At 40.1% G+C, this 22,861-nt stretch overlaps 1 protein-coding gene across 1 annotated transcript; it reads right to left on the reverse strand.

Annotated features, from left to right (window-relative positions):
• Window positions 1–1,331: 1,331 nt before the first annotated feature.
• On the reverse strand, window positions 1,332–21,709 carry rab11fip4a (RAB11 family interacting protein 4 (class II) a). Its single transcript, XM_008285729.1, has 15 exons — window positions 21,557–21,709; window positions 14,741–14,828; window positions 14,054–14,142; window positions 9,813–9,967; window positions 9,436–9,597; window positions 8,336–8,470; window positions 7,516–7,551; window positions 7,144–7,252; window positions 5,046–5,149; window positions 4,517–4,657; window positions 4,197–4,278; window positions 3,168–3,305; window positions 2,785–2,931; window positions 1,536–1,679; window positions 1,332–1,448 (listed from the first exon to the last, which is right to left on the reverse strand). The coding sequence occupies exons 1-15, from the start codon at window positions 21,707–21,709 to the stop codon at window positions 1,332–1,334; spliced, it is 1,800 nt and encodes a 599-aa protein (XP_008283951.1).
• Between the last annotated feature and the right edge of the window lie 1,152 nt (window positions 21,710–22,861).

Genomic DNA, 22,861 nt, shown 5'->3' on the forward strand with positions numbered 1-22,861 from the left:
AGACCTTTATAATGAACGGTCTTCAGAAAAAACTGGTTAAAGGCTTTTGACACAGCACTGAATTATCCCTTAAAGGCTTCACATAGTTACTGACATTAACATTTGGACAACTACAGAAAATTGTATAAAGCATATATTTATCATGTAAACATTCAGTTGTGTTCAAACAGCCAAATTAAAGGGTTGGAAACACAATCAAATGATCACAGCGGAGGAAAAAAAAACAAAACAGAGAACGTGAGTTGTCACCTAAAAGGCTCACGTAAGTGCATTTACTCGCTACACTATACTAGTGTCAGATTTTTCAGGTCACTGTTTCATGTCCCTCGCTTCGGTTTCAGTCTGGACCCCAGTAAGTGACAGCCCAGTTGTAATCAGTAGTTGTCGAGCGGTCTACTGAACAACCAGGACTGTGGCTACAAGAAATAAAGTCAACTCTGCTTTTTTTGTGTGCGCATATCCACTTCTTTTTCATTCCCGAAATCTCAGTAGTTTCAAATATACAGTGGTAAAACACTGGTGGACAGAATACTGACAACAACAGATAGATTGTCTCATAAACAAGTGTTTTCTTCAGGTGGGAGTGGAGATCAGCTGCTGTGGTGGTGCAGATATACATTTTTGTAAGTGCCCATGTAACTAAAGTCATTAGCAACAATTTTCAAGGACATTCAGAATTTGAGCTTCAATTTGAAGTTGTAATCCTTAAGATTTTCAAGACATCAAACCAAGATTTTGTCACTATTAATGTTGTTTTTTTCCACCCAACAATAGCCATATGCAGTCTTTATGTTCTGTACAGTAGTTTTTCTTCTTCATGGTGAGGTATGCCATTCAAACAACCCTCACGTCATTCATAGGAAACTATGAAGAATGTAATCCAGGGTTGTTTGTGTTACAATATACTGCTGATTGCTGTGTTAAGGTACTGCTAATGCTAATTTCCTACTGTTTGTAGTTTTTGTTGAAAATGCATCTCCAAAACATCTTTTTTTTTTTTTGCATTTTTAACAGTAAATTAAGTTTAAATATTATGAGAGGAAATTACTTTTACACTTTGCAGAATGAAATCAGATGGTAGCCGTTCATAGCAAGATGAAAACACCAGTTTTTGACTTTGTAGAACAAATCAAATTTGCTTGGCTGCACCGTTAAACAGATCTTCTATTGTATTTCCGACAAAGCTCAAACACCAGCAGCCAGAGATGTCACCAAATCAACCAGGACTGAAATCTTAAGGATTACAACTTCAACATGTGGGCTGATAGTAACATAATGGTAGATTAGCACAGCTACACTAACACAAGTGTGTGCGTGTGTGTGTGTGGTGTTTAACTCTTGATCTCCAGGATGGAGGGGTTGTGGTCAAGAATGGCCAGAATGATTTTGTCCATGTACTGCCTCAGGCGCAGGTTGATCTCCTCCTGCTCCTTCAAAGCGTCGACCAGCTGAAACAGACAGAGAGGTAGAAATGTGTCAGAGGGGCAGTCATATTAAAACTTAGCATTCCTTTTATCCACCACTGACAGACGGACCTCGTCTCTGGAGGCGTTGTCGATCTCGGCTGCCAGACACTGGGCCTTGGTCTGACAGGCAAACAGGTTCTTGGCTTCGTACAAACTCAGACTGAGAATCTGAGCGTTCAGGTCGTCGTTCTGGTCCCGCAGCTTATGGTTCTCCTAAAGACGCAAACAGACACAACATTTTCTCAGAAGGAATTGTGGATGAATGTACATGTAGCTGAGTCTGATTCGAAAGCACGGAAATCTGTAACAGTGTCTCACAAAACTGAGCTTGTGTAGTCAATAGTATGTTTAATGAAAATAGATTGTTCCCATTGAATGTTATCATTGCCTTTCAGTGATGAGATGGAGTACATAGTTATGTAAGTTCAATTACTAAAGTTTAGACCGGCAACAAATTATGTCTTTCAACACACCTAATGGAACAAATTGCTCACTTGTTCATTGCGTGGGCCTCTCTCTCTTCCATTCTATTCTTCTGAGTTTAAAGGAATACTTTGACATATTGGGCAAATACTTTTCTTGCCAAGCATTAGATAAGATTGATACCCCTCTCATGTTTGTAAGTATGAAGCTGATGCCAGCAGCGGGTTGGCAAAGCTCAGGCTGAGACTGGAAACACAGTAAAACAGCTTGGCTGGCTCTGTTGAAAGTAAATAAAATTCACTTAGCAGCACCTCTAAAGCTCCCTGACTAACATGCCATATCTTGTTTGTTTAATCTGCACAAAGGCAAAGTGTAAAAGCATCACATTGTGGTTTTATGGAGGTATTGTCCTCAAACATTTCTTGACCCAGAGGCAGTGACACCACCGTCATTATTCATTACTCCCTGTATGATACAGACTCATCAATACGGAAATTCTGCCTTTATGGTTCGGCTGGTAACAGAAGTCAACAATATACCTGTTGACAGTTATTTTTATTGTGAACTTGATTCAGACATATTTTTTTAAGGATTGTTTTATTTTGGTTGGCACAAAACTGGGACCAAGACATGTATGAAGTAGGAGATTCACAGCAAAGTCTTGTATGTCACTATAAACAAACAATAAACCAGCACTAATGACTCTTTAGTAAGTCTGGCTGAGCACTAATATACTTGACAATACATTGTTCTGGCTCTCACTCTCAAGTCTGTATCTTCCCAGCTCTTCCCTGAGTTTACTTCACTGGAAATGAAGCAACCAGTGAAGCATGACAAACATGAACATTTTGTAAGGACACAAGAACAAGGAGGAGTGTGTTCTGTGTTTGCCGACCTGTTTCAGCCTCTTCACTTCGTGCTCCATTTCGATCTCCCTGGTCTTGGCGTTGAACTCAGACAGCCCCTTCCCTTTCCCAGGATGCTCCATCTCCAGCTTAAACAGCTGCAGATACTCCAGCTCCCGGCGGAGATCATCAATTAACTGCAGAGAAAATATTCAATTTAAATGAACCTCTAACCATTTCCCATGCTAAATGTCTTTTATCTATTATCTCTAACTTATCTACTAACTACAGCGGGCTATTACAACATATTTTTCACTGGCTTGTGCGCAAATTACACTTATCTAATTCCTATCTTCCAAAGACAAGCATGCAGCGTGTGATTTTTATGCTCATTTATTTTTAAGTAAGCTGTCTGGAAGAAAGAGTGCCTCACCTCCTGCATGGCCTCTTTTTCCTTTTGGAACTCATGGCGGTTTTGCCAGAGCTTGTCCATGATCTTCCTGTACAGATCCATCTCATCTTTCAGCCTCAGACTGGTGTCCTCCAGCTTGTCTGTCATCCTCTGCTTCTCCTGCAGAGAAAAGGCGGCAGAAAATCATTGTTGTGACACATGATGAGATGAAGATAAACTACGTAAACTATAATGGTGTCTGTCTCAAAACAACATCACAATATTAGAACACAAAGACGTAAAATTCCTTAAAACAACCCTCTGAAATTAAATAGGTTAAAGTGGCTCAGATCATCAAAAGCAGAGATTTAATTAGACTAAAATAGCCATATGAACAGACCGGCAGATTCTACAGCAGTGATGTCAATTCCCAAAGTAATGGAAACAATTTTGAAATAAGATGAAACAGATTCAAGGCATATAGAAGCTCATAACGCTCATTTACCTGATTCAGAATGAACATGTGAACTAACTGTTAATGAGTCCTTGGAATCACGAGAATAGACATTTCTACATTTTTGTGACACATACATGGTTTTAAAAATAATTACAGTCCAATACTTTGACCTGCGTGAGGTTGAAGAGGGCCAAAAAGAGCCAAACCTCTTGTAGTATGTTCAGGCAACACGTAAGAAAGCAACTGGCTACAAGTCCTTTTCAGTGGGAGATGTAGCTCCAGACTGACACCTGACACGTGTTGTGACAGTCAAGTGTTTTAATTTAGTTTAATTTAATTTAATCCACCCCAGAAACGGAAAACTGTGATGGCAGAGAATGCGGGTAATACTTTCACAGTTTACATTTATTTTCTCTGGAAAATAATAACAAATAATAAGCTAATAACCCCTGGGTTTCGGGTGTAAATGCGTTAAAATCAGTGAGACCCCGGTTCAATTCCTGGCCGGCCCAGACCTTTGCTGCTCTCTTTTCCCTACATCTCTTGTCTTTCTTCACTGTAACTGGCAAAAATGGCAAAAAGATGTGAGTTGTGATCAAGTGAATTACACTCACCTGGTCCAGTTTCTCTGTCTGAGACTTGAGTCTGCACACATTTATCTTCATGTCTCCATTCTCCTCTTCCAACTGCTGCACCCTGTGTTTGAACACATGTAGCTCTAGTTTAGTGTCCTGCAGAACTGGAACTCACATGTAGTAGATCAGCGAGGCTCTGGTGATTAATTGTGGCAGTTTGTGGTGACAGAATAACGACAACACTAACAGTACGGTATTGATGTGTTGGTTTTTGACCTTGAGTCAGAGCCAAAGCCAGTTCGAGCATCTTACAGGGTTTGAAATATGAACAAAATTTCCCTTAACATTGGAGGGCTCACCTGTTACAGAGCAGGTCTATCTCTGTGTTTCTGTCCCTCTCCATCTTGGTGTAAGCTTCCCGGTGCCTCTTCATCTCCTCCTCCAGACTCTGATCTGCCTTCGTCTCTGCATCCTTCACCTGCTCCTCCAGCTCATGCACCCTGGGAGGCAAATGTAGCGTGAGGAAAAAATATTGCATGAGACGAACACACACAATGACAACAGTGTTACTCTTGGATGAGGTTATATAGCCTAAAAGGAAAATCCCGCCATCATAGACTTTAAGCTTTCATAAATGAAATGCTGTACATTTCACATGTTAACCACATGTGGAGTACCATTTCACACATAAAAATATACAGTATACAATCGCACAGAAAGTTCAGATAGAGGTACAAGCAAAGTGAAAGCATTAAAGTCATAAGTAATCTATGTGAAATATTTGCATGCAGACACACAGTTGATATGTGATGAATTCAATATCCCATGTTAAATGTGACTAGCCGTAAACCAACATTAAAAAACAAGTGTGTATGTGCGTTTTCCTACCTGTGTACAAGTTGTGTGTTCTCCTGTTTCAGTTTAGACTTGAGGTCACCGTTGGCCAGACTGTCGCTTTCCAACTCAGTCACCTTCTTTTCCAGGTAGCTGACCTGAGAGAGATCACATGGACAAGGCCTCAGGTGTAAACGAGCACCTTCTTTGTTTACAGACAGTCTTATTATCTGATTTATGGTATACCTGCACACACCTGTCAGTTCCTATTAACAGGGAATCATGTAGCTGCAGCTCAGTGCACACAAGCAGTGTCTCCTAAATTCATACTAATTCTAAAGTTTTCAGTATGTAGTGACTTAACACTGGACATTATTAGGTGTACACAATCTGGACAACATGTGTACTTAATACAGGTAATTTTTTAGCATGTAATGCAGTGCACAAAGGAAACAAAGGAGCTGCTCACAGACAGAAAAAGTAAAATAAATTGCAAAAAAATGGTGAAACAGCTTCTAAAAAGATCTCAGAAAGGAAGCTCTTATTTGAAGGAATTCTGATATCACACAGTATATAAGTTCATGTTAGTATAAGGGTTAAGAACGGACTCAGTTAAGTATATGGTTTTTCATACTAAGTGCTAAAGCAGCATATTATGATGATTAGTATGTGGAACAGTCAGTACAGAATTAGTATGTAGGAGGGATGTAGGACACAGCTAAGGTTAACAGGTTCAGTGAGCTTTCAGTTTGTCATCCCACTGGCTAAAACATAACAGTACATGAGAGTGTTGTGTCATACGTCAGCTTTTACCCTCAAAGGTTGAGAAGACAAGGTCACCAGTCTCAGCAGAGCCCAATTTCAAAGAGTTGATATAAAATATCACACAGTCTTTTAGTCATTTACTATATTTACACAAATTTAGCACAAACTTTTACTCATTTTTGGGTTTGATTTTGTTGGAAAGTAAAAGATTTTTGCTGGTCTGTACAAAGCTGGTGTGAAACAGTCTGTAAAATCCAGATTTGTGCCCCAAAATGCAGAGTGTAAAGCCTTTTATTTCATGGAGCTGTCCTGTCAAGCATCAGTTACTAAGGAAGCAGGAGCACCATCATGGCCACATTAGATTTTCAAATGGACACCTCCAGCAATATAATGTCCAATGTTATAAAGCACTGCTGAATAGAGCTCTGGCGTTACCACTAATTTCAGTTCATTCAAATGTTCTGCATAATTCAAAGGAATAATCTGATTTCTTATCTCACTGTGCCCGGCCATTTATAGTCCAAATAACCTCACTTAAATGTGCTGATTTTGTTAACTTCAGACGAGAGCTGCAATGATAACACAATTTATACACACTGACTGAAAATAATCTGCAAATATGTGAGTATTACCTTTACATTTAATTTTTAATTCTTTCAGCTTTCCAAATATGAGCATTTGTTGCTTTTCCTTGCCTTATATTACAGAAAACTGAATGTCATTTGGTTTATGAGAGGCGTCTGATGCCATCCTCTTGGCCTGTGACGGACATGAACTATTTTAGGATGTCTTTTAGATGAAACATTTTATCGGCCAATTGGAAAACTAAGTGGCAGATTAATTGATCAGCTATGCCTGCGTATGCTTTACAAGGTTGTGGGCAGGCTGGATCTTCTCCCAGCTGACGGTGAACATTTACCAGTCAATCACAGGGCTACACAGGGAAACGGACAACCGTTTACGCCCTCATTCACACACTTACAGCTAATGTAGGGTCACAAATTAACCTGACAACCAGAGCAGCCGGAACAAACCCACACAGGCACGGATAAAACCGGCCAACTCCACACAGAAAGCCCAGAACTACTGCCTTTAACTGAAATCTTGAACAGAAGTGCATAGCATTACATCAGAGTTGGCCAAAATTGTTGGAGAATCATTTCTGGACATTGTGGAGTCAGTGCTTCGAAGTAAGCCAAAGTGTTTCAGACACTCATGAAGTATCCCATCCACTGTAGAATTAGGTAAATAAACTTCATGAAGTGGATTTAGATTTAAGAAAAAACATTAACCTGACAAACTGGGCTAAGCTTTTTAACAGGAACGCACAATGTCTTAAAATGTACAATCACTGCCTGGCTTTTTGTGTGCTTGTGTGTTCTTGTACCTTTTCTGTGATGTCCAGGTCGCAGGAGTCGATGCTGTCTGTGAACAGATCCTCTGTGCTGCTGCCCTGACTGGACCCAAACACACTGTGGTTGGCCTGGAACAGCTGACTGCGGGGGGGAGAGGACACATTGAAACCAGCAGCACAGACACACGACATTATTACCCATTACACAAGAAGATGATATGTGGAGGCTTCTGAAGCTGCTCTTCCATTATACGACTCTATAATGGCAGATTTATCTGCTAAGTGATGAACCCATCATTGTGCTCTGTAGCTTGTAACTGGCCGCTCCCGCTTACTATGCAAAGGAAGATTCACTGCAGTATTTCTGTCTAAAACGGTCATTAGTAGGAAGGTCAGGTCACTTACCGGCCAAATGCTGTGCTGGAAATCTTCCTGTTCGGACTGAAACACAAGAGACAGACTGAGTCACTGACAGCTTTTTGGTATCGGTTTTTACCAATACAACTACAATACTGACCACTACTTCCTGTTGATATTCATATTGCTGTAACAACCACTGTTCTAGCCAAAGACTTAACAATCTGCCATGTGTTTTTTTTAACCACAAATAATGGTTTCATTCTTATTGCAGCATTGTTGCAATCTCGCACACAGATACCCACAAAAAAAAAAACTTGCAACCAGCCATCCCGTTAAGATTGGAATATGGTTGCTATAGCAACAGCTCATGCTCACCCTTTGATGTGGGTACAGCGGCTGGTGCCAAGAATGAATAAGAGGGTGGGATTTGGGTGGCTGGCGAGATGTCTCCGAGAGCTAATCTGAGCTTTGTTAGACGAGGGTGATGCTGAGGCAGCAGCTCGGTGTATTTTCGGAAGCCTCCTTTAGTCAGCTCACCCACCGTCGTTTAGTCTCACTTAACCTCTGCGTCTATACTCACATCTGTGTTTGGGTGTATAGTTTTAATACTCCTGCTGTGGGGACATACATATGAATGCACATTGTGGGGACTCGCCGTCCTTTTGGGAATAAAATAAAGAAAAGCCGCCATAATGCAATTCATTAAATTTAAGGGTGAAGATTTAGTTTAACTTGAGGATCAATTCTGGGGTTAGAGAAGTGGTAGCAATGGCTGATGCAAGCCTCCATGAAATTACATTGTGTGTGTGTCTGTGTGTGTGTGTGTGTGTACGTATGTGAGCATATTTGTGTGTGTGTGTTGTACCTGTTGGCCTTGAGGTTCCTAAGTCGAGCCTCCAGGTCATTGAGTAGATTCACTTTCTTGCAGCACTGAGAACAGTAGATGTCCAGCAGCTCACTGTTATACAGCTGCCTCATCTTCTGAGGAGTCTGACCCGCACTGCGGGAACAAAGAACACATCATTGTGTATTAATGACACGTATAACGATGCTAAAATATCAATAGAAACCAGCAAGAATGAAAGTACTTGATGCAATCTGCAAGGATAAACACATTTGTTAGTTTTATTGCCTACAGTTTGTTCAGTATTTTGCAGCTGTGCACCACAATTCAGTTTGTTTAGTGTCTTACATTGTGAGACAGTAGTGATCAATCAACAGCACATTCCAGTAATGTTTGTTTGTGTATTGTTTAAGTGTGTTCCCAGTTTTGTCAAAAGACAGAAATGATTAAGTACCAGTATTAGCCAGCAGGCTAATGCAGTCCTTTGGCAAGATGTTGTAAGAACCACTAAAGCAAACGATGATGTATGAGGCTGTCACACATAATTAGGTCTAAATATCAAACACAATAGCCTTCAAAGCACGGATACGTTACATGTTTTGCATAGCTTATGTCATTTACTAATATTTATAAGTACTCTTCCGTTTTTAAAAAATGTTGTACTTATGGCATTTTTGACTTTATTCATAGTGACGGCAGAAGAAAGACGCAGAAAACAGGAAGCAGAGGGACAGAGGGAGACATGCAGCAAACCACCACGAGCCAGGCGGTGTTTGCTTATCCAAGAAAGCTATATTGGCTCAGTGAAGTAATGTTCACTTCTACTCTGTAATGTCAGAATATCTCCTTCTTGAGAGGTTATGGTGATACTGGCCCAAGTTTCCCGGACACAACTCCAACCTTAGGAATCGGTCCATCACACTTTGTCAGAAGCTTTTGTCCTGAACTCAGCTGTTTCTAACATTATAAGTGCTTTCTTTTAGGACATGTAAGTGGTCCAAAAGAAGTGATTCCGTTTCTTTTCTTGAAAAAAAAAAAAAGGTTTTCAAGATATGCTTGTATGCACTGTGGAGTGTCTGTACATGTGATTGAGGGAGCGTGCTGCCAGACTAACCACCAACCTTGAGGGAAGCGAGGATCCCATTTCAGTGAAGCCATTTGTTCGGGTGTCTTCTTCAGGGCAAGGGCTGCTGGGAGTAAAATCTACATCCTCCCCTTCGCCGTAATCTTCGAACTGCTCCTCCCCAGAGATGACGGACGCAGATGCCGAGCCATTCAGGTGTCTGGGGTTGCACAACAAGAAGTACAGCAAAGATGGTTCATTTAAAAACTTTGATAATGATAAAAGGAACAAGAACAACATCAACAAGAGCTGCTATAATAACAAATCCATACACTTACGCTTAAGCAGCTTAGTTTCTGACAGTTATTTGCTTTTATGTGATACAGATCCTCCTCCTTAATGCTAAAACTTATAGTAACTTATTTTATGACTGACCCGTCTTGCCGTGTCGGGTCCAGTGAGTCAGAACTGTTGGCATTTTCAGTGCTGCTGTCCATGTCACACTCTCCATCAGCACCACAGCCCTCAGTGCATTCTGGGTAGGATCGCGTACACATGATAATCGGAGGGCCCAGCTTAGCCTCGCCGTTCTATACACACAAACAAATTTAAACATGTCAACAAATGAGCACACACTGCATTCAGAAGTAGGTAAGTCGCATGAGATTCTGGCCTTTATACTTAATTTAAAACATTTTTTACATGATCACTCGCTGTCAGTGTAATTCAGTGCACAGGGTATGTGTACACTGAAGTCATCAAGTATGAAGACACCACATTTTTAGTTTTAAAATAACTTAAAAGGTGTCTTTTGAAATCTTTACACAATAGCACAGCTGACAGAGAAGCTCAAGCACCTCGGGGTACTCTAGCACAGCTGCTGAATAACAGATATTGAAGAGAGCAGCCCAGGATCAACAGATGCAGCATGCTAATGTTTACTAAAAGGCATGAGAGCAGCAGTTCAAAAAACAGCTAAATGTAAGCATGCAATACCTTTTCTTTATCATTTAAATCACTCATTTTAAGTCTCAACAATAGTGGACAAAGAAGGTGGATAAAAATATCTCAAGGCACATATTTTCATTCAATGAGCACAAATTTAATTTGATTGTACACAAATAATCTGAAGATCATAATTTAGTTTACTCCGAAATACTGCAATAGTATTTCCTAGATATCAGAAATAAATACATTTTTATACCAGTAAATCCTTGGGGTTTTGTCTCAGTTGAGGTATAGCTGAAACTAGGATGGGGTTTAAAGCTCAGGTTTGGCATGGACTGCTGTGTTAAAGTGAGCAAATGTTCAGCTTAAAAAAAAAAAAAAAACACAATTGAACTGGATGTACGATCAAATCAAAAGAGTCACCAACTGGGAATTTAGAGGAACATCACCACAGAGGTATTATTGAGAAAAATCAGAATAAAATGCTTGTTTTAATGTATTATCAAGTAGCATTTGTGCTTCTGACAAAATAATTGTGAATCTATAGCTTCAAGATAAAGAACAGTTACGTTTTAAAACATTTTTCCTGTGACTGCTGACCTACATTAACCTCAGTTCAATTTCTCTTTTGTGTAGATGATAATGAACTGAGCGAGATGTGATCTCTATCAATAATTTGTAGGGCAGATGTTTACATTTTTAACACTATCTTTAAACAGAATTGCAGGACTCTGAACCCCTGTTAAACCAGGATTGCAGTCTTTTTTTTGGATAAAGTTCAAGATACAGTGACCTCCATGGCTATTATATTAGTGCTATTAGATTCCAGCTTTCAGGTTAAAGTAAGCACAAACACATACCAACAAGGAAACACACTTCACTACAACCAAGGCAGCCATTATAGAGGACATAGAAGCCTGATTCGACTAAACCACTGGTGCCGTTTTAAACCGCAGCTTCTGAACACACATTGATGGGTTTGAGAGACAATTTGATTTTGTTCGAGTTGCCACAAATTTAAGCTTGAAGGCTGATACCAGGCTGTTGTTTTTTTTTCCTCAGTTGAGCAGCTGTACAGTTGGATTTGATTTGATCTGGTATGAAGTATGTTTTGAACAGAGTTTAATATAATGTGTGATACGACAGCGTCTTTACTATTTCACCTAGAGATAGTCTCTTGGTAACCTTGCAAGGTAGCTGGACTCTTGTGAGATTAGCAGGATAACAAGATCACACAACAATTAATCAGGATTCAGGCTATGTGCCACTGGTTCATCCACAGTTTGTCGTACAAATCAGCATCCTACGAGGCACTACTGGCAGCTACGAGCGTGTTTAATGTGCCAGTTGGGCTGTGACAGACAGTGATAGACAGGTGGTTCATTCAGTCATCTCCCAAATATTCTTTTAAAGTGTTTCCCTTTTCCAAACTGTTTCCAAGGACGACCTTCTCTGACGTTTCTGTGCAACAAACCATCTGGCACATCAGGTTGGTCTCCTGGGTAGATTTATCAGACAGAGCGGGGTGTAGCATGCCCTAGATATGTATATTATTAATAATGCATGTCCCTGTCTGGCTTCAGGCAGCTGTGGAGCCATGGCAAGGTCATACCCAATCTCACACACACTTATACACACAAGATTTTCATTTCTGACAACAAAACAGGTGCTTTCATGCCCTTTTTTTAAAACAAAGACTTGTCTTTGTATGTGAGCATGCAAACAAAGCCCAACAGGCACGCTATGTTCTCTGAGGGACTGCTGTCTATCTTTCATTCATCAATTATACACATGTTTTTGTCTGAGATGAAGAGGCGTGTGTAAATGAGGAATTAAAAGTGAACTCAAATTCCTACATGGTCTGTGTTTTTTAATGGTCACCAGAAAATATGTCAGGCAGCTGAACCTTACAGTAAATTTAGATTAATTTTTTGTGTACATCTAGCATGACATCGAGCACCTTTATGACCCAGCAACCATGTCCACCCTAAGTACTGACGCCTCACAGGCTTTACAGAACACAACCATCAATTTATTGTCCTCAAATGTTGCAGAAGACACGAGAAAGCCTTTGGTAAAGTTAAGGTGTTTCAGCACGTGGACACAGACACAATGAACTGCAGTGTCTCCTGTTCAGTTTGACTTAGAAATCCCCATGATCTCTAATACTGAGAGATCATTCTGCTTACCTGGGCTAAATGCAGACGTTGTTAACCAGCAGAATAATTCAAAACACCAGTATGAATCCACACAGACTAACCCCGAACAGTATGTACCAAAAATGACCCTAACGGTGGAGGTGCAGTCTAACTTACAGGAGAGTGGAGGTGTCAGTCAAGCAGAATTTTTCGCACACACAAAGTCCTGAGAAGAGGTTTAATTACCCAAACTAAATGGAAACAGCTGTGTGGGAGGAGCATGTGTGTGCTGCAGCTTTGAGTGACTTTTCAAATTATTTCTATCATCAAAAGTCTCAAAGCTGTACCGTTATTAAACTAGCAAAGACATGTAAAATACACACTTAAAAGCAGTTTAAACACATAAAACGGCACATAAAATGAAGGATCGGTTGGTCTCAGTTTTTGATTTAGTGTCACACCACTTCTGTGTGCATTTACTTCATGGAGTAAAAGTCAGCATGGCACGAATACATCCACCTTACCAGTAAAGTGTGCCGCCCATATGTCTCCTCTCCAGTCCCAGGTCACCAGTATGCATGAGTATGAGTGAATGTGTCATCCAAACAAAAGTAAGGTATCCTTTATCGAGGAAGTAAAATCAAAATCCACCTCAATCCTGATGTCTGGAGGCTTAGCTTGTTGAAAGCCTGGACACAATCAGCCCTCACACACATGTATCACTGCAGTTCAGTCATTCACATCTAAAAACACACTGATGCTTTAGCTGGGACAAAGCCACACCTCCATCTCTCTCACTTTCCCCCCCTCTTGCTCACTCGTGTTGCTAAGCAACTGCCCAGTTAGGCTGATCTCTGGCAGGGCCATGAGCAGCATTGGAACATACAGTACATGCAACAATTTAGAATGTATTGCATATTCATTGGTATTTTCATCATGTATGCTACAATGCACGTTGGAGTCCAAATACACTGCCCGCATCAGAGTTGTATGGAAGCATGTTTCTGCCTGAAGAAAACATTAGGCACTAAAAAATTGAGTCAGACTCCTGTTAAACCTTTGAAGTATCTCAGAAATTACATCAAATTTATTGTTTCATTTACCATCTCATTAGAACAAAGGCAACTCCATGGATTCCCCAGGGGAAAAAAATATGACAAACTATGCTCATGGTAACTCCTAAATGAACTTTTTAAGGAAAGTTATGGCAGATATCCTCAAAAAAAAACACAATTTTACTTCAGAAATGGAAAGTCAAACATATATAAAACTATATTAAAAATCAGCGTCTCACTATTTTGACTTACAGTGAATATTATTCTAGTTTCAGCTGAACACAGCAGCACAAAGACACTTCCATGGGGCCGTCCATCCTGCACACAGGACGCAGCTTCATTCTACAAAAATTCCTATTTACACCACGGCCTGTGCAACATACAGTAACGAAAACTTGCTTTGGAGATACACCAGGCCTATGACAGAGTGGTGTTAATTTGCATTCTACTATAGCTCTGGAAACTAGCCTGCATGAAACTTTAAAAGCCAGAAACTAGGATAAAAGAGTCGCGAATAGGGTGCCAAATATCGTACCTGGTAAATGTAGCCATTGTCAGTGACAGACGGTTGGCGGGAGGTAAGACCACGAGGACCCACAGCCATCTTCAGTATCTCCTCACAGCCTTGCAGGAGCAGAGCAGGAAGGCAGAAGGAAAAGAAAGAAAGAAGTCAAGACAGAAAAATGAGGACGAGGAATAAACTGATAAACCGCATGCTGCATTTCTGCCCTTCTTCGCAGGAAACTCTGTGTAAAAGTCAGCTTCTCTTGTAGTAAACCAAATAAGTCAGATTTGTGAAATATTCCACCCATGTGACTCCTCCTATTAAGCTGCCCAAATTTCCATTCTCCATCAACAGCATGGAGGAGCTGGCGTCAGCTTCAGCTACTGTGTCGCATCCTTTTGTTGTCTTTCAAGGTGAAATAGGCTGGATTGTATTTAGATGAGTGTGGGAAGATATTATCCACAGTTTAAGGATAGTTTTTTATTGACTTACTTAGCAAAAGTTAAACAAGACACTGATACCAAGCAGATGTGTATTCAGTTATAATGAAGCCACAGCCAATAGCCACTTAGCTTGACTTAGCAAAAAGACTGAAGCAGCTACCCTGGCTCGGTGATAAAATTCACCAAGCAGCACTTACAAAGCTCACAGCACGTTTTCATAAAGAGAGGAGGTCAGACAATTAGCTCCAACTTTGTTTTCATCTACATTTCTTACCTTTGATAGCGAACACTCCGTGGCAAAAGTCTTTGAAGTTTATTTTCCCGTGAGCGTTAGGATCCAGGTACTTAGTCAACTTCTTCACCTGCAAGAGACCAAAGTCGAGTTGATTTTATTTACTCGTATATGTGGCAAATTGCCAATTTGCTTCAGAAAGCTTTACAATTTGGACACAATGAGGGACCTTCTATCTGCAGACCTTCAACAGAGAGACAAAACTAACTGAGCATGAATACTGAGCATTGGTGCAGTCATCTGAATACATCTCTCTTTAACCTTCTGCTGTATAATAAATAGGCCTATAATTCTAAAATGAGTTATGATGTTAAGCCACACTAGAATTACAGTTAAATGGATGCCAGTGTCATTCCACCACTATGTTACAGACCGAAACATCTCAACAATAATTGGATGGAATTACACCAATTTCATAAAGTCATTGGCCAGCTGTATAAAAACTGGAAGGTAAGCAAGGTGTGAATTCCTCTCTCAAGGTTTCTTTTTTTAAATTAACACAGGCATGTTTGTCACCTTTGAGTGGGAACAAATGAGTGTAACACTGCGAATGTCTTCCAGAAAAGATGCCTGCAAGTGTGAGCTGTCATCACCATGTTTAGACAATTTATAGCCCTTTACCCGTCTCTGAGATGGTTGGCTTTTTTAGCTGCGTTTTCTGTGGGCTTACCAACAACATTATGTTCATAGTTTCTATTTTGCAACTGTTTTCTATCAATAACATTTAAATTACAGACACATGCATCAGACTAGAAACTGCACAGTTCAAAACAACCTGGACAAGATTTAATCCGAACACGTTGTCAGGAAGGTGGACAGAACTATGTCAGGGATTGTGCTGGTTTGGTTTTAGAAGAGCAAAGAAAATTCAAAATGTCTCCACATGACAAGCATCTGTTATATAACCACAATTAAAATTTATGAGGATTTTAGTGTTTTGCATCTGAATACATACCACAACAAGAGCTGCAGTTCATTATACAACAACACCAAAAACTGTGTGCTGCAGTCACTCAGGATGCTTCAATATACATGACAGCGTAAACACACGCTCTGTATTTCTGCACTGATAGCACGTTCTCTCATGGATGTCGGGAATCTGAAGAGACATCAGTTTCAGAAAACTGCATGACAGCTGGATCACAGCTGGATCAGCTGTCAGTCTGCAGGTGATGGCAGCTCTGCAGCTTCTTTGATGCCTCGGGGTTTCTATTATACATATAGTGGGATGATTAAATTATATCGTGGTGCACAGTTTTGGCGGTGCACATGTATTAAAAGCTTTACTCACCAGTCACTGAATTTCAAATGTCTTTTTTTCCATCTGCGTTCATGTATTTACATATTTCAAAATAGGCTATGCTTAAACTGCAAATGATGTGAATACATTTTCATATCAAAACACAGTTTCTACATGAGCCGCAGGGAGGTTAGCCCTACACATGACCCTAAGAATTTTAACTGTGATACAGATTGAAAGAAAAACAAAAAAGAGATCAGGAAAAATAAAATCTTTCTGAGTCATGGTCTGCTTTTTTAACAGGATGGTGAGGCAGAATCAAACTAAATCTAACTACAGGGAATGATGTGACACCTGCATTTTAATCGTTTGAGTACAAAACCACTTAGTACTGCTGACAGTGTCATCTAAACCTCCACTGAAGGCAGCCTTATTTCTGCCTCTTCATCAACTACTCTTGACACAAGGTTGACATAACATTTCCTTTGGTTACGATACCTCCAAATAGGGCTTATGGCCTCTGAAAGCAACCTATTGAGAGCAGAGGGTATGGTGTGAATCAACCTGAGCTACATCAGCATCTACAGAGCCACATGTGGCCTGAGAAGTGTTATCTCACACAAACAGTCCCACATCATAGAGCTGAGTGTCATGTTATCACAGAGGCTTTAAACGTAAATGTCAGCATGCTGTGCAATCCATTTGACACCTAAAGCCTACAGGCTCTTTAATGTCACACAGGCAGAAATCAGTGATCGCGAACCTCTCACACAAATACAATACGTTTGAAGCTACAAAGTGACTGTTTATATTTCTATCTGCACCTGTAAAGACAATATTATTGTTCTATTACCAGCGATTAAACTAATTAAGGGATGCACACCAATGTAAACTAATAGATGTGAATAATATAGGTAGTAGAATCTATTTTAAAAGCACCTGAAATACAGCTTTACTAGTATGGTTTTCTTTAATATTGTACCATGTTTGTATAATATTATTTAAGAGAGGAGTGTCAGTTTGGATTTGATGCTTGCAGGAGGTTTAGACAGGGTTTGGACAGCTTGTCACAACCTTTGGGAAAAATCAAATATTGAAGTTTAAATGCAGTTCGTAGCCAACAGCAGCACTTCAGAAGTGCAGACCACTTAATAAATTCACTGACAACGTCCCACCTGGGACTTGCTGCCAGTTACTTTCGACATCTTTAATTTAATGCTGCAACTAACCATTTCCTCAGTTAGCATTGATTTAAAAACAGGAAAAAGGGGAAGCCGAAACAAAAAAAAAGGTTGTGTTTAATAGAAAGTATACTTCACTTTTCAGTTTAACTGGTCAGACTAATCAACTAATCATGTCATAAGTAAAGCCAGGAGCAGAGCCTGAGCACAGACGCCAGTATTCATCATAGGGTGCCACAAAATCCCTCTTGTTCAGGTTTTTGCCTGATGACACACAGCAGTGGGCCCAACAGTGATGAGTCAAGCACAGTTCCACTCGGCATCCACCCACCCTTTCACTTGAACAAGTTTTCCCTTTTTTTTTCCCCCGGGTGTTTTATTGGTAATCCGGTATGACAGAAGTCTGAGTTTAAGCTAATTCAGCACTGGTTTGAGATGATTTCTTACCGCCAAAATGTAGGCATGAATAAACCCGTAAGAGTCATATGGGTATAAATAATAAACACAACTGACCAGGAATAAGTCTTCATATAGCTAAAAGTAATGAATTTTTCATACAAATCCTTTACAATAACAGCATAGTAGCGGGCCACAGAACCATTCAAGAAGCTATTAAATTTAAATGATCAAAATCACAATTTCTGCGGTTGCTCATTGTATGTCTTATTTTCCCCAAAGCACTGCTCTCAGTGGAGTGAAGTGCAGGCAGCTTTTTAAGACTCTTCCAAACATCTGACTACACCGTACATCAGCACTATTACTGTCACTGTTATTACTACTATGCAAGGATAAGGTCATTTTGCCACTAAGAGACAACACACAGCACATTCACTGTGATGGACAGTATATTTCAAGCAAGTCTCACATCTCAGGGTGGATTTTTAAACCAGAGTAAAAAAACAGAAAACATCGACAGCCTGGAAATCAGAAGCAGTGCTCCGGAAAATTCAAATTAACGCTGCAAGCTTTGGAAAATGGATGGAAGGTTTGGGAATAAGAGAAAACACAGTACGGTTAAAATTAGCACAAAAGGATTTGGTCCTTTGAGACCCAAAATGAGACCCAAATGCTATTTTAGAAGATGAAAGCTGGGGTTTTCCCTAAAGGCTTCCCAAATGCATAACGCAGAATGAATACAAAAGTTAAACATTTGTTAAAAAAACATAACATAAAATAAACCTGGAAGTGTGCATGCATGCGGGATGTCAATGTCGCTGCAAGATGAACATGAAGAATAAAGCTGTTATTTCATATGTAGCCGTCTATAATCCACAAACCACAGAAACGGCTGCGTCTGGATGTCACTGGAGAGAATATTGTTTCCCAAAATGAAACAAATGTAAATACACTGCTGGCGCAGAGCACCATCTCATAGGCTGTTTTCAGCAGCAAGGCGGATCATTTCATTACTTAATAATCAACCAATCCACTCGCAGAGTCCTCGAGAAGCTCTCGTCTCTATGGTGACAAAGAACACAGAGATGAGTGGAACCGCAAGAGGGGAGGAGGAAAGATGAAGAAGAAGCTTCCTTTTAGTATGGCTGAGTTATTTTTAGTAATGTGTTCTGGGTGTTCGACCGCCATGGCAGCTTAAAGGAAAATCCACTCTTAGTGTTAGATATCATTTATCTGAGGCTTTCAGTGCATCCAGAATCTAACCTGCCTCATCTAATACTGATTAACATTTCTCCAACGGGTTCATTTCTTTCTCTCCCTTGCACATGTTTAACAAAGTAGGATTAAAATAACCCAGCACGATCAATCGGAGTTTTTCTAACCCAGGTACAACAACACTACACTTGAGGAACTGGGTGGAAGTCTCTGTGCACGCAAAGAAAGCTACACAAATGCATATTTTAGCCATTTAATTACCAATTATACTTACAGTATTGATAACTATTTTCCAATTCCTATCACATGTTTTAAGATTGATCTCCAACCCTTCCAGCAGCCAGTATTTTTGACTTTTCAGTACAGTATAAAAACCAACATGAGCCCTGGAATCTTGACAGGTACAGGCACATTCAAGGAGATTTATTATGTTTTTGTGTGTTAATGTACTTGCAGCAGTGACAGCTCCTTTGGGTGCTGTATTTATGGACTGTCCAACAACAAGGTTTTAGATTTGGCTAACAAACAGCCATGAATTCCTACAACAGCATCCTCTGAAAACAGTGTTTATTGGATTTCAGAGCAAGTAATAAAATAATGGGAAAATGTTGGCACACATAGTCCACACAAAGTGGATAAAACCCAGAACAAACCAACTTCTGTTATTGCTTAATCCTCCATATGTACCTATGTATCACCACAATGAGACTTTTACTTGGAAGCAGGCAGCGCTGCCCAGCCTTTACTCCAAACACACTGGTGTCAAGTTCTACATCTGTTGGAATACTGAAAATAATAACAGTAAATGGCTAAACAGTGTGATATTTTAGGCTAGAATAGCAGGCGGCAGAATCATAGGGTTATAATGACACATAAAGAATTGCGAGTGAGCACTGTGTGTGCCAGGTTCAGTACCACTGTGCTCTCCATGGTGCTGAACCTGAGGCCTGTATGAGCTGCTGCACCTTGAGAGTACTGTAACAAGGAAAAACATCAGCTGGAACATTTAGATATCCCTCTAGAGCTAATCTGTGCCTATCTATGCCCTCCTTACAGAGATGTACTGATGTGGTGTCTGGCTAACGGTACATCATGTGGCAGACGCTTTAAATCAGTCACAGTCTGTACCGTTAGATGGGGTTGTGAGACGAATCTAAGGAGTCACAACATCATTATCCAGGCTAGGAACATACAAAATATACTTAACACTTTACAGATTCATGCTTGGAAATGCGTCAATCTAATATGAGAAAAACAAAAAAAAAGATACTGCTTCATATAAAGTGGTCACAAGACAAAAAGGTTGAGAACCACTGCCCTGAACGTAGCTGTACAGGAGTTGTGCACCTCTTCAACAAAACCTAATTCTGGCGCTGTACCTTTTCAGTAGCTGCTCCTCCACTGACTGATGAGGTCGGTCACATGATGGAACAGACAGAGTGAAATCACTTCACTGTGTTGCATGTGGCCTAATTAAATTCTGTGGGGCCAATGAGCACTCATTTTAACACACTCAGCCCTGGAGGCTATTCCTGACATCTGTACCTGAAAAAAAAAATCTTCATAATCAGTCAGTGGCTGCTTTAAAACCATAGGTCCAAAATGAGGCTCTGTAGACACAGACACTTGAAGGGGGGAAGGATTATTAAATATAATAACTGCACCAGGCCGGAGCAAGATCTAAAAAAGCTCCCGTGAAGATTGACAGTTTTGTTTTTGCCAACGAAAAAATATAAACTAGAGAATAAATAGCAGCTTTACAACAATGAGACAGTGATGACCCTGTTCTAAAAATTCTAGGCTGCAACTCGACCAAATCTGACGCAACAGAAACGAAACACAACAATGCTGAATCGATTGTAGTCATCGCAGTACCGGGCTGCCTCAGAAGTGAATGTGTCACCTTCGACAAAAGGTTCTGGTTTTCATAACGGACAGCGCTAGGAACCTCGAAGAAGCAAAGGGGTTTTAAAACTCCAAGTGCATTTTGTCAGTCCAAAGCCTTTGTCTAATCAGAACCGTGCAGGACCGTGTCTCTGCAATACAATCTGGTTTGACTGATTGAAATCCATATATGCTGTTATGGTAAATCAATGGCTAGTCAAGCATTAATATTAAATACCCAACAAATCAGAGTATTGACACATTGATGGGGAAAAAATCTATCATTTCCTAGACTGGCAAATTATTTATTAAGGTGTAAAACTGCACAGAAGGGTCCAATAAATCCAAACACAGGAAAGTGAGAAATACCACAGTCCTTCCATAATTTTTCTTGCATTATAAAGACCTAATGCTGACGTTATCTGTGATTGTTAAAATACTGAAGGCATTCTAAGTTAACAACACTGTAAAGTCTAAGACAGCCAGTTTAAATTTTTTTTAAAAGCAACGTCAATGCTAACACCTGTGTTTTTCTCTCCAGGTAGTTTAGTAAGCTGGAACCGTTTAATTACATGGAGGAAAGAAAAAACAGAGCTAAACATGTCCCTCCACAAGAGACCAAACAGAATATGGAGGCGACAAATGCAGTCTTTGTTCCCGACTAGCGAACATGCTAACACCTCGGCACACCTGTGACAGTCACCGCGGAGGACAGGTTTGTCGCCGCGGGTCGAACAGCCGCCACTTGTTACTAATTCAACGTCTGAAAATGCTCGACGGCAGCTTGTTAAACGGATAATATGAATATAAACAAGACATATTTTTATTTTATTTTTTTTTTAACTGTTACCCGTTTTTTTTTTTTCACCCCCACCGTCTCACCTCCTCTCCTTGACCGAACTGAAGACCGAGGTCCACCAAGTGCTCCACCCGGATGAAGCCGTCAGCATCCTCGTCACACACGTCGAAAACCTCCTTGAGCCTCCTGAGAAACAGCAGCAGTTGACTCTGGTCGGGAAAGACGTGAGCCTCCATGGCAGGGCTCGGCTTCGTGAGCGAAATGTGTGGGTTTTTCTTCGTCAAACGGACCGTAACGGAGCGGCTCCGACGGTCGCCATCATCCTTCCTCAGCTCCGCCGGACCGACTGGTGCCGTCCGTGACATCAGCAGCAGCAGCAGCAGCGCACGTTCAGGAGGCGCGAGAAGTCACGGAAAAGGCCGAGGACTGACGAGCTCCACACGAGGCGTTGCGTCACCGGCGGGAAGCACGACTTAATAATTATTGTTTTTTAATTTAATAAAGGTGATATTATAGTTTTTAATGAGTGCAACATACTGTGTGGAGATACTGTAAATAGCACTATATTCTCTGTTTTTGTATTTTAAACCATTTAAAATCCACTTTTGTCCAACTTAGAAAGTTGTACTTGCACAGCAGCTCAGTTTGAGAAAGAATTTTGGTTAATAAAACAAAAACACATGAATGAATTCCTGAATAGGCCATTATATGTGATGTATAAATAGGTGCAATGCTGAAAATGAAGTAGTTCACCAAAGCAATGACCTTGTGCTGGACTTTTAAGGATACATTTGTCCAAACACACCTGTTTTTTTGTTTGTTTGTTTGTTTGTTTTTACACCTGCTGACTTCTGATTACAAAACAAAAAATATGATGTTTGGCACTCTTCAGAGAATGTTTTCCCTAAAATTCTTACAACAAATTTGTTAAGTTTGATTCCCTCAACCAAAAACATCCAACTTGGTCTGGAATAAGTGGCAGATTATGGTGGTTGCAAAGCTTAAATATAAATTCTGTTTAAATTAATGAGCAAGTTTATAATAAGTCACCTTAACATTCAACATTATACCATAAATGTCACAAGCATGTCCAGAAATAATTAGAACATTGTAAGGTATTGTGGTTTCAAAAAAAGTTCAAATCTTATATATATAAAACAAGATAGAAAATTTAAAATCATACCGCTTTTTTATATGGTAGTTTATTGTAATTGTGTACTAAGAGAAACCGATACTGCACACGAAGTACTATGTAGTTGGATGTGGCCGGGCTTGTAAACAGACAAGAACTAAGAAAATTCAAAAACGCCTGTAGTTCTGGGGTATCTGAGAAATTCCCTGACATGTGTTACCATCGTGTTACTCCCAGAGGATTAGAAATATATATA

Source organism: Stegastes partitus, unplaced genomic scaffold (assembly GCF_000690725.1).
Source record: "Stegastes partitus isolate 25-593 unplaced genomic scaffold, Stegastes_partitus-1.0.2 Scaffold414, whole genome shotgun sequence".
Lineage (NCBI taxonomy): Eukaryota > Metazoa > Chordata > Actinopteri > Pomacentridae > Stegastes > Stegastes partitus.

Bases quoted from the DNA above. Each gene is read 5' to 3' on its own strand.
- rab11fip4a (XM_008285729.1), bottom strand. From the start codon at position 21,709: ATGGAGGCTCACGTCTTTCCCGACCAGAGTCAACTGCTGCTGTTTCTC. The intron at 4,658-5,045 runs GTAGGAAAACGC...TTTGCCTCCCAG, and splicing joins AACACACAACTTGTACACAG to GGTGCATGAGCTGGAGGAGC. The intron at 3,306-4,196 runs GTGAGTGTAATT...TTTTCTCTGCAG, and splicing joins AGACAGAGAAACTGGACCAG to GAGAAGCAGAGGATGACAGA.